The following is a 17,773-nucleotide window of genomic DNA, read 5'->3' on the forward strand; positions in this document are numbered from 1 at the left end:
TTCCCAGCTCCCTCAGCAATTCTCCAGCCCCTTCCCAGCTCCCTCAGCCTCTCCTGGTGCTCCAGACCCTTCCCCATCTCCGTTCCTTTCCCTGAACATGCTCAAGCACCATGCCAGCCCTGCTTTCCAAATAATTATAAGTTCAAATGATAAGTTCAAGGGATTCCTGGATTTTCTTGCTCCCTGTGGCACTGATGGTTTATCTTGTCCTGGTTTACTAAGACCTCTAGGACAGAGGTTCTTGCTGTTGCTGGGTTTAGTAGCATCTAAAACCACAGGACAAGATTTTGTGTTCCTCTTTCACCTTTCTTCCCAGTCAGCAGTGACCACAGGGCTGGACAGTCCTTTGCTGAGTTACTCAGTTCCAGAAGGTTCTGCTCATTCAGTCATGAAGAAATGGTGCAGGTTGGGGTGGGAGAGGGACCATCCTGCACCAGGTGTTTTCCAGGCCACATGGGGCTCCTTCAGAGCACATGGTAGATAATTCCCTGAGCTAATATCCAAATATTAAAATTCATCTTTGAAAGAGCTTCAAGCAGCCTCACAATTGGAATTGAACAGGACATCAAAGCCCCATGTCCATGAAATTGTTTTCCAGAGTTGGGCAAGACACAAGATGATGTGGTAAGAGGTGATGAGAACCAGCTATACTGGATCAGAGGTGTGAAGTAAATCTGAGGTCAGGCTTTCACTCTGAGATCTTCTTGCAGAGTCTGGGAATGACACAAACCATTTCTGCTCTCGTGGAGTGTTTTGACAATTGCTGTCTGAGTGGATTTGCAGGCCCTTCACTTGCGCTGCTTCCTGCTTTTTCTGCACAAGAGTTTGACGCAAGGCAGAACAGCAGCAAACTCCTCATCTGAACTGCAGTGCAGAACCTCACATGAGGGTTGCAGAAAATGGTCCTGTGGGAGGCCAGGGATACAGGGATAAGGAGAAGGAACTCGTGCTGAGGTCACCTCTGCCTTCACACCATCTACAGAAATCCTCATGGAATCCCAGAAAGGTTTGAGTTGGGAGGGACCTTAAAGCTCCATCTCATTCCACTCTGTGCCATGGGCAGGGACACTTTCCCCTTCCCAGGTTGTTCCAAGCCCTGTCCAACCTGGTCTGGAACCCTCCCAGGGCTTAGGAGGTCCACAACTCCCGGACAGCAAGGGTTTGTGCAACACTCAGCTGTGCTGAGTTCTCAGGAACTTGTTTTAGGTCAGCTCTTCCCAGCCTGGCAGGGGTTCCTGCTTGACCCTGCCCCCTCCACAGCCCCCTTGACGTGTTGTTGGATTTTATTGTTTCTCTCTCACTGGTGGTTTCCCGACAAAACTTGGTTTTTTCCTCAGGAGGGAAATCTTCCAAACTGCTCCAGATTCTCATCTGCTTAAACCTTTCCAAAAATGTGTTTCCCAGGCTGGCTTGCTGGGCTCTGCAGAGCTTTCACCAGGTCAGAAGAACGTTTTCTTCCCATGGGCTGCAGATGTTGTTGAGTGTCCATCCCTTTCCTGCAGCACTGGTGGTACCTTTGCATCCTTCTTCTCCTCGTGGAATGCTGCTGTCCTTACACTTTGCCTTTCAAATTGCTTTCTGCCCCTCTAGGCTTGAGATCAAAACCAGATTGGATGTGTTTTATTCCATCAGCCAGGCCTTTAATGAAAACAGTGATCAGAATCAGACCCAGGACAGGGAGAGAAGAAAAGCTTGGCTGGTTTCTCTTGAGAAATCCTCACCATCTGCCTCAACCCTGGTTTTGAAGGACTCTTTGCCATGGTCTGTGTCCGTGTGTGTACTTGTCTCTAGGTTTTATCCCATCTTTCCCATGCAGCTTTTGAGTCTTGTTCAAAGAAATTTAGGGAAGGAATGAAGATTTCTGAGATAGAGCATTCCTGCTGTGGGCATGGACAACTGCACAGTGTCCTTGGTCAGGCCCCTGAGGCAGCTGCCAGGGGAAGGGAGGGAGTGAAACTGGTCAGGGTTTAGGTCAGGCTTAGCCAGGGACCAACAGAAGCAGCCTGTGCTGGGCTTCACCCAGCCCAAAGATGAAGGAAAGGTCCCTGGAAGTGTCCAAGGCCAGGCTGGACAGGGCTTGGAGCAACCTGGGATGGCAGAAGGTGTCCCTGGTCATGGCAGGGGATGAGCTTTAAGGTCCCTTCCCACCCAAACACTCTGTGACTCCATGGTTCTTTGCTGAAGGAAATGCTGGAGTTGCACAAACCTTGGGCACTCAAGGAAACAACTTTTCATTTGTTTCCCTTCTTACCAATCTCTTGAGTCTTTTCCATTGGTGAGATCCATAAAAAGCCTTCTTAGGACATTTCCCAGGACCCACAGTTGGACTGACTGCTCTGTAATTCCCAAATGCTCTTCCTTTCCCACTCTCTTGCTTGTGAGACCCCTTCCTGAAGGTCCTACAGGTGTCTGCTCATGGCTTGGGTGGGATCACAGAAAATCCAGAGTTCTAAGGGATCCACAAGGATCACCAAGCCCAGCTCCTGGCTCTCAGGACAGCCCCAAGAATCCCACAGGGCAGTGGATGGGAGCATCTCTCTTCCATCCCCTTTAACTGGTCCAGGTGCATTTGGCTTCATGGCTGAGGTAGAACAGAGATTTTTCAATATTGAACAACTTAATAAATGCAAAAACCTTGGCTGCATCCTCCTCCTCCATCATGCCTTTATCTTCCCTTTTTCCTGTGAGTGCCTACATTATTTCCTTTTCTTGGCCTTATTCCTAAGGTATTTCCAGTACCTTTTCCTACTGCCTTTTAAGCTCCTGGACAGCTGTCTCAGGATTTTGTGGTGTTGTTTGGAGTCACCAGTCAGATGTGAATGTCTCAGGGAATGTGTGATTTCAAGGGGGAGATGGGCTGTACTCAGAGGGATCGTATATTTGGGGCTGGATTTTGGTGGATTTCTATCAGCATTAATACAAACACAGACAATAATAATAAATAACTTTGTTTTCCAACCAATTTAATATTGTTTTTAATTTTTCCTATCATTCACAAATACTCCTTTTCCACTCTAGGAACCCTGGGGGTTTTGCTGTCCCGAGTGAACTGCTGGGACTGGCCTGGCCTTTGCTCCCAGGAGAACGTCACCCAGTTCCCCACCATCAAGCTCTACAAGGAGGGACAGCAGTCAGTGACATACAATGGCATGTGGGGAACAGAGGAGCTGAGCAGCTTCATCCTGCTGTGAGTGACAAACCCCCACAGGGTGACACTGGCACATCTGCCACCTCCTTCTGCTGTCACCATCCCTGTCTTTTTGCTGGAATTCTTTCTTATTTTTAGTGAGGATCCCAATGCTTTAAGTTTGGCTCAGGCTGTTGTCTCTTTGCTGTAACCAGCTCCAGGACCTCTCTGGGACTTCCCAGATGATAATTTTTGTCTCTAATGAGGTGTCACACTTGTCCTGTTGTGATGGGGCCTTGTTGGATTGAGGTTGATTGTTGGTTCTTCATGCCAAGAGCAGAGAAGACAACAGCCCAAGCTGTTTCTCTGCCTTTCCACAGGAGCCAGGTTCCCTGCCCGCTGAAGCTGACCACGGTGGATGAAGCAGAAGGATATTTAAGAGGGGAGTTTCCATCTGAGCCCTCATCCCATCACCACACCTCACTCCTGGGAGTTTTTAGCACAGACACCAGCAAAGGTTTGTTGGGAATGGTGGGTTAAGCTTCATTCCTGGTGGGACAGGGATGCTTCCAGCTGTTGGAAGTTCACAGCACATCCTGCCTGGCACTGCCTTTTTCAGTTCTGCAGTGAGAGGTTAGCAGGGGATTCCAGGTGTGGGATTTCAGATCCATACCCTGGCCCAGAGGACATCCAGCTGCCAGCTGTGTTTGCTGCACCCATGTGGGAGCAGAAACTTCTCAAACATGTTGTCCCTGTCGTATCTCCTGCCCCTTACCCACAAGGGTTTGGCTCTGTCCTCTTTGAGTCCCTTCAAAGCAGTTTTAGGCTGGAATTAAATTCCCTCTTAACCTCTGGTTTAGCCCAGATCCATCAGCCTCTTCCTCTAGCCCATGTACAACATGTCCCAGCATATTCTTCCTTAAAAAAGGAAGAGATCCACTCTTGGATCTTGCTGACTTCTCCTGAAGAGGAAACAACCTCAGTTCTTGTAACACACAATGCAAGACCTTTATTTTAATTTCTTTTTAACAGAACAGCAATAAGATGAAAGGAAGTTTCCTTCATCAGAAGGAATGAAATGTGAATAACTCAATGTAATCCTCTTGAGGATTTTGGAATGGGTGGACAAAGAAATGAAAAATGTTACCAGGGGAGAGGGAATAAATCCAGTCTGGAGACAGAACACCAGGCAAATGACAATCATGGAATGGTTTGGTTTGGTTTAAAGCTCATCTTGTTCCATCCCCTGCCATGGCAGGGACACCCTCCACTATTCCAGGCTGCTCCAAGCCCTGTCCAGCCTGGTCTGGGACACTTCCAGGGATCCTGGACACCCTGTGCCAGGGTCTCACAGTTGGGAGCCGAGATCTTCCAACCCCACAGACTCCCAGTTGCCAGCTTCCCCTAGGATTTGCTGCCTTAAAAATAAAAATCTTGCTTAAGATCAAACTTTCAGATTATTTTCATTTTAAATCTCCCTTGTGCCTCTAAGCTTTGGTTTAGTGCAAACCAAGCTGAGGGTCCAGAGGGAAGAGGTAAGGACAGGACAGGATGCCTGGAACCAACTAGAAAACACTTGGGTTGTGTTCCCTGAGCCAACTGACAGCCAAATCTCTGCCTTCCTCTAATCTGGTAAATGCAGCAGGAAATCCTACTGATCCCAAAAAACATTTAATCCAGCCCAGAGCAGCTGTGTCTGCCCCTGGATCCCTGGAAGTGCCCCAAGGCCAGGTTGGATGGGGCTTGGAGCAGCCTGGGACCGTGGGAGGTGTCCCTGCCCATGGATGGGCTTTGGGGTCCCTTCCAACCCAAACTATTCCATGATTCTGCAGGGAAGTTGTTCATTTCCTTCCATGTAAAACAAGAGCCTTGGAGGCTTCCAGGCAGCTCTTTGTGGATCCTGTAGGATTGCCTCTTCCCTCAGGACACATTCCATCTGCAATCCAGAATGGCATCCTCAGGCTGGGCTAACTCAGCCTCAGGGAGATGGAATGTGGGATGTCTTCACCCATTTCCTGGGGGTGCTGTGATGCAGAACAGCCTGAGGGAGCAGGAACCTGGAGCCAGCTGTTCTGGCATCAAACCAGGCTGGAGTCAGGAGAACCACATTGCTCCTCTTACCAACCTGCAGGTTTATCTGGAATTCCCAGTCGTTTTCTCATGGCAGAATTGCTGCTCTAACCCCAAGCAGCAGTGAGCTGTGTCATTGCCATTTCTAGTGAACTGAAAAGGAGCAATGAGATGTCCTGCTAAAAAAAATCCTGGATGTTTTCCAACCCCTACCATCAGGACTATGTTAAGAAGCCCTTTGGGGGGTCTGAGCTAAAAGAGGCTTGGTGGAAAAATCCTAAATAAAATTTACTAGGAGGAGGTGAATGCATTTTGAGGGCAATGAACGAGTGTTTTCCTGGAAACTCAGAGAACTTTTAGGACAGAAATTTGGTTTTGATGCAGAAACTGGGAGCATCCTGGGGAGTGAAACTGTCCTAAACCCTCAGGGATAAATATCCCTGAGCCCTGGTGCCTCACAGGGCTTGGCAGCATCAGTGGAAGCCAAGTGAGGAAGGCACAGGAGATGCTACAGGAGCTGCTGTGCTGGAGAGCACGCTCAGAAAATGCCTCCTTCCAGAGAGTTAAAAGGGTGGGGCTCAGATCCTGCTTCCCAAAACTCTGCAGGGATTTTGGACCCTTCCTCATGTGGCAGCTCAATTCCTTCTTGTTCCCAAGTCAGTGAAGTTGTGCTTGTGCAATTCAGGGCAGCTGGGATCCCAGCTCAAGGAATGTGCTGCAGAGCATGAGCAGGACCCTCAGGGAATTCAAATCATGCTTTCAGGAGGGGACCAATTTCCTAGGAAATATTTAAATAGATTTTTTTTCAAGTGCTTCCTGTCTGCAGTGGAGCTGTGTGAACTTGGGGGGGTTTTGGGTATGAAGCAAAGAACCTGTCACTGGAGAAATATGGGCTGGTGTGTGGCTCTGGATCTAGTACAGCCAGAAATAGGGAAAAATTTGGAAGTGTGATAGAGAGGGAGGATCTCATCAGGTCAAGGAATAAGGCTGGTATTGCTGGAGGTTGTCCTGACTTAGGAGGGAATTCCTGCAGCCAGGGCAGCGCTTCAAGACAAGCTCATATCTCAAGTGAGGATTTAAAGCTTGGTGGAGGAATTTGGGATGGGAACTTTTCTTTCAGCACTGATAAAATCAAGTTACCAAAGACCAGAAGAGCTGGAAAGCAACATCCAAGAATGGTTTCTGTGTAGCAGCAGCTGGAGAGGGGCTTTGGAGTGACAGGACACAGGGAATGGCTTCCCACTGCCAGAGGGCAGGGATAGATGGGATATTGGGAAAATATTGTTCCCTGGGAGGGAGGTGAGGCCCTGGCACAGAGTTCCCAGAGGAGCTGTGGCTGCTCCTGGATCCCTGGAAGTGTCCAAGGCCAGGCTGGACAGGGCTTGGAGCAGCCTGGGATGGTGGAAAGTGTCCCTGCCATGGCAGGGGTGGCACTGACTGAGCTTTAATGTCATTTCCAACCCAAACCATTCAGAGATTCTATGATAATGACTGAGCCACTCCTTAAGGAACTCCTTCCATTTAGAAAGGAAAACAGCTTAAATGAAATCTTATGGGCCACGTGGGAAAGAGTGGAAAATCCAGCTTTGAGTGTAGCTGCAAAACAGGAATCAAAGCACCAAAAAGTGACCAGTTGTGAGGCAGCTCCATCTACTGAGCTCTGAGTCACCGGTCCCAGGAGCTTGGGCTGTGCTGTGACAGTGAATGTTCTGAGGGACAGTCACTGGTGTGTGACAGCAATTTATATCATGGCTGCATCTGAGATACCCCCTTAAACCTCAGGAAAAACCTGGCTTCTCCAAAGAGGGAGATTTCTCCCTCTCCTTGGGTCGGAAGAGCCGATTTTGTTGCTTTCAGTTGCTCAATTCAAAGGAGGAGGGGGGTGGTGGTGTTGAAATCCTCCCTGTTCTCACCCCACCTTTGGCAGCAGCTGTTTGGAGCTCTGATCTCTGCATTTCACAAGCTCCCCACCATGTCTTGCATGTTCCCACAAAACTTGGCTTTCCCATGGATCCCCTGCCTGAAGCCACAGCCAGGCTGGACAAGGCTTGGAGCAACCTGGTCTGATGGGAGGTGCCCCCACCCATGGCAGGGCGTGGAACAAGATGAGTTTAAGGTCCTTTCCAACCTAAATCATTCTGGAATTCTGTGAAATTGGAGGCTTTTTATAAGAGAATAAACCAGCTCTGCAGTCAGCTTTGTTTTGGAGCTGTGCTCCCAGTCTCAGCTGTGACCAAGAGAGCCCAGCCTGGTTTTTCATTATCCTGCAGCAGCCCCAGTGTGCTGGAAGGAGCTGGATAAACCAAGAGACACTTGAGGGAAAGGTTGGTTTATCTCCAGGCTCTTAGCCCTACTCCAGTAAAGCCATCATCCATCATTTCTCAAAGGTCACTGGGATTTATAAGATTTCTGTTTAGACTTATAATTGGTCTCCTGTTCCCAAGAACTCTTACAGACTGTAAGAACTTAAAGACATTTCATTTTCCAGCAGTGCCTGTGTCCTGCAGATCCTGGAGGCTCAGTGCTGGTGGCTGAAGAGCAAACACTGTTCTCATAATGGGAATTTTCCCCTGATCCTTGCTCTCTGCCTGCTCCTCCTCCCATGGCCTGCAGCCCCGAGCTGCAGTAATTCCTTGTGAGCCTCTAATCCTGCTTTAGTTCCTGAAAGTCTGCTCTGGCAGGATGTTATGAGTGCAAGCATCGATCAAGTTTCCAGGAAAAAAACCTCAGCACTTCTCTTTCTGTTGTTTATTCTTGTATCTTTGTCTTTTTCCAGCCAGGGAAGCTTTTGAAGAGGCAGGAAACATCCTAAGTGGCCACGTAAGGATGGGGATGTATTTTGAAGATGATGCCCTGGCTTTGTAAGTGGTTTCTCTTTTCCTTTGGGAAGAATTCAAGCTGATCTGCACTTAGTGAAAGTGTCACTGTGCTGAGTGACAGCTTCAAGTGACTTTTTCCTGCAGGGAGGTGGGATCAGGACTCATCCAAAGGGAATTGTCACCTTGGCTCTGCCACTGATTCTCATGGTCACCTTCCTGCTGTCCATACTCACTCTGGGTATTTCCAGTCCTTCAGCCCTCATGGATGTGGTTGTGTTCCTCCCACAAACAGGAACAAACCTTTCTGAAAAACCAAAAACAGGCTGGAAAAACTATACCATCAGTGTGTGAGGGGGGAAAAAGTCCTGCCTTTCTCTTTCCATGAGGAAAAAATGATGGATGGTCACTGCAGTGCTTTCCCTTGCTCTGCTGGTTGCCCCCAGTTGCCAAGAACAGCCAGAAAAGAAGCTTGGGCTGGGAGTGGAGTGGACATTGAGTCTGGGTGCTGGAAAAGGCTTTGGAAGCTGGGAAATAAATTCTGTCTTGCCATGGAGCTGCATTCCTGGTGGAATTGCATCCCTGACTTGAAGTCAAATGGGAATTAATGAGATCTTCCATGTGTCATGAAGCCTCCAGCAAGGGGCAAAGTCCTTTGGGTTGGAGTGTGAGAGGTGTTTCAGTGCTTAGAAATGCAGCTGGGTCCAGGGGGAATCTCCAGCTTGCCCTGGCATCTCATTTCCATCAGGAATTAGTTATCAAGGCAGAGTTAAAAATCCCAGGAGGTCCTTGGCCTGTTTTCCAGGTGTGGGTTTAACAGCCTGCAGTGCAGCAGGGAATTATTTTCATTAGTTCCTCAGAGGTGTGATGCATTCCTGATGAGACACGGGCATTTTTGTGGTGAGCACGGAGAATAGAAATGCAAACACCTTGGGAATACATCTCTATTAACCAAACTGCTCCAGGCATCACTCAAGACTGCTCTTCCCTGAGGATTTCAGCCCAGCTGATAGAAGGAATAAAAGGCAGAGGATAGGGTGATCTCTCAAGGTACCAGGAGAAGAAGCCTGTGCTCTCTCTCAGAGCTGACACATGCACAAATTCACCTCCCTGCTCTTGCTCCAGGAGTCTGCAGCCTGCTCCTGTTTAGCAGGAATATTTAGTGCAGTTTATATTGATAGTCCTTCTGCCCAGTTTGGATTTTGGCTGTGATTTGTGGATGAAGCTACTGTAGCTGATGGGCTTCTCAACTGTAAGCAGAAAGTAAACACTTACAGGAATTCCTGATGCAAGAGCCAGGCTCACTTCCCTTCTTCAGAAAATGAAAAACCATTCTTCAGCTCAGTGCTCAAGGAGAAAATATTTGTGGCTCCTAGGTCACGGAAAGCTGATTCCCCTTTTGTGCATCCTGTGGACCTTTTCCAGGGAAAAAGGGGCTACAGGATACACAAAGGGTGTTGTCAGCAAAGCTGTTTGCTCAGCAGGCACCTGCTGGGCTGGTCCCTAATGAAGGGGAAAAAGGCATTGAGGGAGAAATGCTTTGCATGAGGTCCTTACTTATTTCCACGTGGATGTCAGAGATTGCTGCCAAGTATTCGTTTGCAGATGGTTTTGATTGAAATGCAAGACTTGTGTTACCCACTGAATGCTGTATAAATAGAAAGCTGTGGTGAGCACAACACAGTACCAGGAAGAGGAGAAGGGATTTCAGCATAGAGTGCAGCTGGGGAATTTGGTGATTTTTCTGGCAGTATATAAGATATTTCCTTATGGAATCACAGAGTAGAACCCCAGAATGGTTTAGATTGGAAGAAATCTTAAGTCCCATCCAGTTCCACCCTCTGCCATGGGCAGGGACACTTTCCACTATCCCAGGCTGATCCAGGGATGGAACAGCTTCTCTGGAATCCTCTTCCAGCACCTCACCACCCTCACAGATGCTTTTCAAAGGCTGCTGAACAAGGTGATGTATTTTAGATACAAGGAACAAGAGTCCTCACTCCTCTGAGCCATGACCAAGGCAAAGAATCTCTTTAAAACTCACAGAAGTTTAATAAGTTCAAAATCCCTGAATTAAATACTTTCTAGGGTCTTGGCAGACTTAATCAACTGTAAATACATCAGCTCACAGTGAAGTTTGCAGTGGATTAGTCCCAGAGAGATAAATGATGTGATAGAAGATGGGAAAGGCCTCCAGAAGAGTTGGACACCATGGAAATTAATTATCTGTAGTTCCCTCCATTTTCTGTGTCACTGATGACCTAAAGAAACTCTTCCCTGTGAGGGTGGGCAGGTCCTGCAACAGGTGCCCAGAGCAGCTGGGGCTGCCCCAGGGTCCCTGGAAGTGTCCAAGGCCAGGCTGGATGAGCTTTAAGGTCCCTTCCAACCCAAACCTGGGAATTCTCAGATTCTTTGGTGTCACAGCCTTTGAAAAATTGCCAGGAGCCTTTGAAAAACAAACCAGACATGCCCTCAAAACCTGCAGAGACAGCTGATTTCCCCTGTCACACCCTTCCTCTGGGCAGTGCCATCTGGAGCCTCCAGGGCTGAAGTTCCTCAAACTTCCAGAAAATTGGTGTCCCCCCTGCCCTTTCATTGCTCAGACTTCTCCTATTTTTGCTTTTCCCACTTTCTCAGCTTTTTCTTTGAATCCCTTGAACCCTCTCACCAGAAGGGTGTTGTGGAACCAAAGATGATCTGGCTGCTGCACCAGGAGTGGGTGGGTGCAGCCTGTGTGTGTTGCTCCAATGTGGGGCTTGGACTTCACCAACATTTCTGGGCTCGTTCACTGAGACAAAAATTGGATTTGCTGGAGGTTGTTTTGTTGTGGGCTGTGTCCCTTGGATGGAATGTGAGCCCTCTGTTTGCCTTGGCTGGGGAGGCAGAGTGAAGCCCTGGGTGCAAAAATTGACCCAGCCATAAGTGTAAACATGAAGGAGAAGAAGGAATAAAATCCCAGATTCCCAGAATGGTTTGGGTTAAAGGGACCTTAAAATTCATCCCATTCCACCCCGTGCCACAAACACCTTCCACTACCCCAGGTTGCTCCAAGCCCATCCAACCTGGCCTTGAACATTTCCAGTGATGGGACACATCTCCAGGAGGATTCCAGCTCTGTGTGCAGCACATTTGGGGTGTGTCCAACCCCTCTGTGCCCATCCCTCTTTTTCAGATCCCAAAAATACTCCGTGTCCCCCCCTGCCCTCCTCCTCGCCCGCAGCGGAGGCCGGAGCGTGGAAGGCATCGCTCTTTCCAAACACAGCGTGCAGGACATGGTGCAGATGATCAGATATGAGCTGCTGGACATTTTTGTGAGTAAAAATAAAACCAAAATGGCCTTTTTTTTCCACTGCAGTCATTTGCAGAGCCCTGACTGTAGTGTGGAGTTCTGCAGAACGGCCGTGTCCGCTCGTTATTTTTATCGTGCCGAGTCAGTTTTGAAATTTTATGACTTGGAGCAGAGAGTCTGGACAGAAATCTGCTGTTTGCTGGGTGGTCTTGGAGCAGGAGACCCTGGAGTTGAGAGATTGGTTTCAGGGTCACTCACCTGCTGCAGCAGTGGCTTGGCCTCCCACAGGGTCTGTTCCCTATTCCCAGGGCTTTTTCCTTGTGCCTTTTGGAGCCTTGCTCTGCTCACATCTCCAAGCTCACAGCTGCTCCCACAGACTTGGTGCACTTGGGTTGGGCAAAGACATCTCCAAGTGCCCCAAAATCCCAGCCCTCTTCCAGCTGCCCCCATTCCACACGGACTGCAGCCTTGTTTAACCTCATGTAAGAGCAGAAAGTGGAATTTTCTCCTCTTTTCTCCTCCCCATAACCCCCAGTTTCTTTTTTGGGATGTCCTGCAGCCAGAAATCACCGTGTCAAATCTGCCCCAGTACTTGCAGCTCAGAAAGCCCTTCCTCATCCTGTTCAGTGCTGGTAACATCAGTCAGATGGAAAGAAAAGAAATGCTGAAGCTGGCAAAAGGAAGACCCCAGCAGGCGTTTGTGGCTTGCTGGTTGAACCTGTGAGTGTTTGAAAATCTCTTCATTAACTCATTCTGAGCCTTGCAGAGGGAAAAAAACAAAACCCTGAGGCTGCAATTACTGAGAACACGAGGTGGTAATGTGATTATTGGGTCTGAAATCATCAGGAGTTGGTGGGGGGGGCAAAGCATTGAGCAATGGTTCACTCAGTGTTCTGGGCAGCTGCAAAAATTGCCTGACAAAGTAAAATTAGTAAATATTTAATTGATTGCAGAAATGGTTTTCAATAGAGGAAAATGTTCTCTAGTGCTTGTCGTAGCTTGACCCTGGGTCTGGTGTTATTTGTATTTATGTTGCATGTGGGAAGAAAAAAAAAAAATGGAAATTTTCCCTCCTGGAATGTCTTATGGTGATTTTCCATCAGCAATTAGAGGGAATGACTGGTCATTGACTGCTGAAAGAAAGTTTTCACAACCAGAAGCCCTATAAATGAAACTTAAAAAAATATTCAAGCAACAAAATTAATTCGAGACCTAAGAAATAGAAGATTGTAGGAAAGGGGATTTTTTTTTTTAATCCTCCTCTTCTTAGTTACATTTTGAATTTTTATCCTCTGTTTGTTTTGCCCAAGCCCAGAGAAGCCTCAGTGGCTTAATCATAACGTGCTTTGAAGTCTGGGAAGCACCATCCAGCGTGGGCTGGAATTGAGCTGAGGGGGAAAATGCACATGTGCTCAGAGAGAAGGGGATTGGGCTGCCAGTAATGCAGCAGAAACGAGAGCCCTGGAACTTCCCCACCTACACATCTGCCTTTGCTCTGAGACACAAAAAACCTTCCTGTGCCAGAGCAAAATGCCACAAAACACACCAGGATCCCAGAGTGGTTTGGGGTGGATCTCACCTCACCTTCCACTATCCAAGATATCCCATCCAGCCTGGCCTTGGGCACTTCCAGGGATCCAGGGGCAGCCTCAGCTGCTCTGGGCACCCTGTGCCAGGCCCTGCCCACCCTCCCAGCCAGGAATTCCCAGTTCCCAATATCCCATCCATCCCTGCCCTCTGCCACTCCTTGTGTTGTCCTGTCACTTCATGTCCTTGTCAAAAGTCCCTCATCCTAGAGAGAGGCCCTCACTCTCAGGGCAAGAGCCAGCTCAGACCTGAAGCCTTAAAGTAGTGCTGGAATGTCCCTGCACCTTTTTGGGTGTGCTGTCCCTCTGTGTCTGTCCTGTTTTCACTCTCTCCGTGTCACTTGAGGAATTTGCCTTTCCATCCCTGTGGAATTGCTGTTTGTGTGGGGCAGTGGCAGCAGCTGGGCTGGAAGGAGCTGGCAGCTGTCCCTGCAGGCAGGGCTGGACCCTGGGGGGCTGCAGGACCTGTCCCACTCTTGTCCCACCAGTTCTTAGAAGCTTAAGGTGGAGAACATTCCCACCTTCCTACAGAGTTTGTCCTGCTCAAGGATTCCTTCACACATTCAGGCTGTCTGTTCTCTCTCCATTGGATCCTAACAGGTTCCTAAAGCACCAAGCTCATTTACAGTGCTTAGAAATCCTGGAATGGCTTGGGTTGGAAGGGACTTCAAAGCCCATCCTGTTTTTCCATGGGCAGAGGCACCTTCCACAATTCCAGGTTGCTCCAAGCTCCGTCCAGCCTGGCTTTGAACACTTCCAGGGATGATGCTTCTGCACTCCCACCAAACTGTGCTTTGCTGGATGTGACCCAAGGACTTTGGTGGTTTTTTTGGCTCTCAGTCCTGTTGTGCTGCCAAACCTAAATCTCCTCATCCCAACAGGAAGAAGACTCCAGTGGGACACGGGATCCTGAGGACGTACTTCTCCACCACGCCTTCCTTGCCCGTTCTCCTCTGGGTCAACCTCCATGCTGGTGGCCAGGTATTCAAGTTCCCATCAGAGCAGTCCATCACTGAGATGAACATCTTGTCGTGGCTGGAGAAGCTCCAAGCAGGACTGGAGATTCCCAGCAGTAAGTGGACACAGGTTTACAACGTTCCCAAGCACACACTGTGAGCTCTGGTCTGTTTATGGGAAGATACTACGTGCAATAAATTGTCTGCCCTGGAATTTAACGATGGAAAAACCAGCTCTGCTTGTTAGAGCTGGAGAAGTACAAAGAGTCCAGCCAGGAGAGAATGCCCACACTCCCAAGTTTGCTTTGGGACTGTTTAATGCTCAGAGCCAAACGTGGATAGTTTGGAATTGACATCTTTTCCCTGTGATAATCCCCAAATCTGGCTGTGTTTTCCCATTCCCAACCACAGCTTGCTAATAAAAAAGCTCCCAGCTCCCAGCTGTCAGTGTAAGAAGTAGCTGCTCTTTGGGCACCTTCCTGCATTTCTTTTTGGATGGGAAAGGAGGAGGAAGTTGGTGTTTTACTGGGGGCTTTAGGGCATAAAGGCTTGGCCTGTGCTGTGAAGCTTTTCACTGCATCTCTCCTGTCTTTATCAGCCTGATGAGACTTGGGAAGGAGCCAGAATGGATCTGCCTTCCTCAAGGGAGCTGGAGAGGGACTGGGGACAAGGGATGGAGGGACAGGACACAGGGAATGGCTCCCAGTGCCAGAGGACAGAGATGGATGGGATATTGGGAATTAATTCCTGGCTGGGAGAATGGGGAGAGCCTGGAATAGAATTCCCAGAGAAGTTGTGGCTGTCCCTGGACCCCTGGAAGTGCCCAAGGACTTGGATCTTTAAGGTCCCTTCCAACCCAAATTGTTCTGTGGTTCTATGATCTTTCAGAAAAGATTTTTAATTTTGTATTGCTTAGAATGGGGTGGGGGAAAAGCTGTAATTCCTCAGAGAGGGAAATATCCACGGAGGTGGGGCAGAACTCTTTCCCTACTAACTGGGGCTGTGTTTGCTGCTCAGGTACCTTGTCTGAGGAGGACTGGAAGCCACCACTCCCTGCTTACGACTTCCTGCAGATGATGGAGCCATCCGTGCCTGAGCTGTCCCCCCAGCCCGGGAACACCCCGGACCCGCCCAAAATTCCCGGAGGGGACACTGCCAGAGGGGGAGGGGACACTGCCAGCCGGGAAGAGCCATCCCAGGAGAGCACGGCAGAGGAGTTTGGTTCCCCTGGGAGGGACCTGCGGGGCACAGCCCCGAGGCTGGCAGCCAGGGACAAGCAGGGCAAGAGGCACAGCGAGCTCTGAGAGGTGTGGGACTGCCCTGGGAAACCTCACACCTTCCCAGCCTTTTCTCCAAGGAGAGGAGTGGTTTCAGCTGGCAAGGACTGCTGAAGGGAAAGGCCACTCCCTGCTGCAGAGTGCTGGGGGCTTCTGATGCCAGGGACGTGTCTGTGCATCCCACATGTTGTTCCTGGCTGCTGTTGGGAGCTCACTGAGCAAAAAGCTACGCTGGAAAACACAGATCAGCCCTGCTCTGTGGATTCCCCAAGTCTCAGAGTTGCTTCAGTTGCCCCTGAGCAGGAAGGGGTGAGTGGTTCCAAGACAAAAAGCCCATTTCTCTCTTCCCTGCTTGCAGGAGAAGCTCTACTGATGTGTGACAGAAAATCCTGCACTGGAGCTGTGTGGAGCCAGCTTTCCACCACTGCAGGGCTGCTCCAGCCAGCTCCCAGTTGTGTTTACACCTGACCCAAATTCCGTGAGCTTGTTCATCCTCAGGGGGAAGAGGGCGATCTGGTCGAAGCAGATTTATTCCAGAGGCCAGAGCTCAGGTCACACAACAGTCCTGAATAGCTGGGACAAAACTCTGCCAGCAAATCCCGAGGGTGGGCAGGTTGGGAGATGGCTTTCCTCACTGCTGGCATTTTCTTGGTCACAAGCCCAGGGGGTTATTTGCAGCCTCGATTTGTCTTTGCTCTCGGTGACAGCGGCGAGGTTGGTGCCTCCTGAGCCAGGAATGGTGCAGGGAGCAAGGTCTGTGGAAAGCTGAGTGCTGTGGAAGAGGGGAGGGAGATGAGGGGCAAAGCTGGACCTTTCCAAGGTGGGATGGAGCTGCTTCCCATCCAGAACTTAAGTGGGGAGATTGAAAACCTGGGGAAGTGAATTTCCAGCCTCTGCACATCTCCTGGGGACAAGAAATGGCAGGGGGTTGAAAGCAAATGGGTCTTTAAGGTCCCTTCCAACCCAAAATGTTCTAGGATTCCATGATCATCCTGCTCATTTCAGTGAACATCTCCCTTCCACAGCACTGCTGGGATGTGCTGGGAGGGTCAGATCCTCCTCCTACTCCTTGGGGCTCTGGGAAGAGAGAAAAATGCTGGTAAGGGGCTGCTGAGAGCGTTGCAAACTCTATTTCTCGTTCTGCAAGCAGCACACATGGCTGTGAGTCTTTTGAACTACCCAGAAATAGATCATTAGTCCTGGGATCTCCTGGAAGCCCTTAATTGAGAGAGAATTTTTGGACTGAGTGACAGGCTTTGAGCCAAAATGTATGTATTTAAAGGAATGAAGTGCAGCCTGCTGATCAAAGGCATTATTCCCAAGGGAAGGGTGTGCACAGATCCTTTGTGTGTTCCCGTCATTCCTGTGCTCCATGAGGTCCTTACACTGCTGAATTCCATAAACTTGGTCATTTCCCATCCTGTCCCTGATCAGCAGAGTGGAATCCCAGAATGGGTTGGGTTGGAAGGGACCTCCAAGCTCCTTCCATCTCATCCCACCCCTGTCATGGGCAGGGACACCTCCCACTATCCCAGACTGCTCCAAGCCCTGTCCAGCCTGGCCTGGAACAGTTCCAGGGATCCAGGGGCAGCTTCTCTGGGTACCCTGTGCCAGGGCCTCGCCTCCCTCAGCCAAGAATTTCTCCCAGTTATTCCATCTATCCCTGCCCACTGGCAGTTTGAAGTGCAATACTTGGGTTTTTCATTGCATCTTGAATAAACCCCATCCCCAGAAGGCTCATCTGCATCTCCTTTGGGTGGTGGGAGCAGGATGATGGGGTGGGTACCCCTCATCAGCAGGATCCTTGTGGAGAGGAGCATTCCCATGTCCCTGCTCTTATCCACGTGTCCTTTTCCAGGCACAGCCCTTCTCCCGCGCAGGACTGGGGCAGGAGTTTGTCACTAGGGGTCAGTGCCACATCTCCATTGTGGCTTCCCAAATCCCTGCCTCTCCCAGTGCTGCTGGATCGAGGCTGGAGGTCGGGAACAGCTTCCCAGTGGGATCCTGTGGGGATGCTGCTGCACGAGGGGCCGTGCCTGGCTTTGCTGGCACCATCCCCAACATCACCATCAGCTCCCAGGCTGGGTTGGGATGCCCAGAGCCCTGATGCTTGCCGGTGCCAGCACAGACTTGGGAAGGGATGGAGTTATCCATGTCCCATCACTGCCAGAATCCAGCTGGATGGGCAGCTGTGGGTTTGCAGCTCATGGTCCTGGACCACACCAGGTGGCTCTGAGTTTATTGGGGTTTTATTTTTCAATACAAAATATCTTTTCCATTGTGTAGCCCAAACAGGCACTTGGGGAAATCCATGGAGGCAGAAATGTGCCAGGTTATGTATGGACAGGGGGGAAATGTTTGGGATACTGAGGGCAATTTGATGGGGGTCTGCATCCCAGAGTTTCCTCATCCACCAGAGGAAATGCTCCAGCATTTGGGTGTTTCCAACAACAACAGCTCTGGGGGCAGAGTGGGGTGGACAGAAACACTCTGAGGGTGTTTATGGAATCAGCCATGGAGTGGTTTGGGTTGAAAGGGACCTTTCAAAGGACATCCAGTCCAACCCTGCCAGGGGCAGGGACACTGGACAAGGCTGCTCCACTTCCCATCCAGCATGGCCTGGAATTACAGCCTTGGGTGAGAAGTGAGGCA

At 49.7% G+C, this 17,773-nt stretch overlaps 1 protein-coding gene across 1 annotated transcript in view; it reads left to right on the forward strand.

Moving 5' to 3' along the window:
* The window catches only part of TXNDC16 (thioredoxin domain containing 16), a 35,808-nt gene extending 19,347 nt beyond the window's left edge, over positions 1-16,461 (forward strand). Inside the window, exons 14-20 of the mRNA XM_015632090.3 lie at positions 3,019-3,187; positions 3,508-3,644; positions 7,974-8,058; positions 11,186-11,324; positions 11,862-12,022; positions 13,770-13,960; positions 14,862-16,461. Of these exons, the coding sequence (XP_015487576.1) occupies positions 3,019-3,187; positions 3,508-3,644; positions 7,974-8,058; positions 11,186-11,324; positions 11,862-12,022; positions 13,770-13,960; positions 14,862-15,148 (1,169 nt within the window). The 3' untranslated portion in view covers positions 15,149-16,461. The remainder of the gene's footprint in view (positions 1-3,018; positions 3,188-3,507; positions 3,645-7,973; positions 8,059-11,185; positions 11,325-11,861; positions 12,023-13,769; positions 13,961-14,861) is intronic.
* Positions 16,462-17,773: the final 1,312 nt, after the last annotated feature.

Source organism: Parus major, chromosome 5 (assembly GCF_001522545.3).
Source record: "Parus major isolate Abel chromosome 5, Parus_major1.1, whole genome shotgun sequence".
In the NCBI taxonomy this organism is placed as follows: domain Eukaryota; kingdom Metazoa; phylum Chordata; class Aves; order Passeriformes; family Paridae; genus Parus; species Parus major.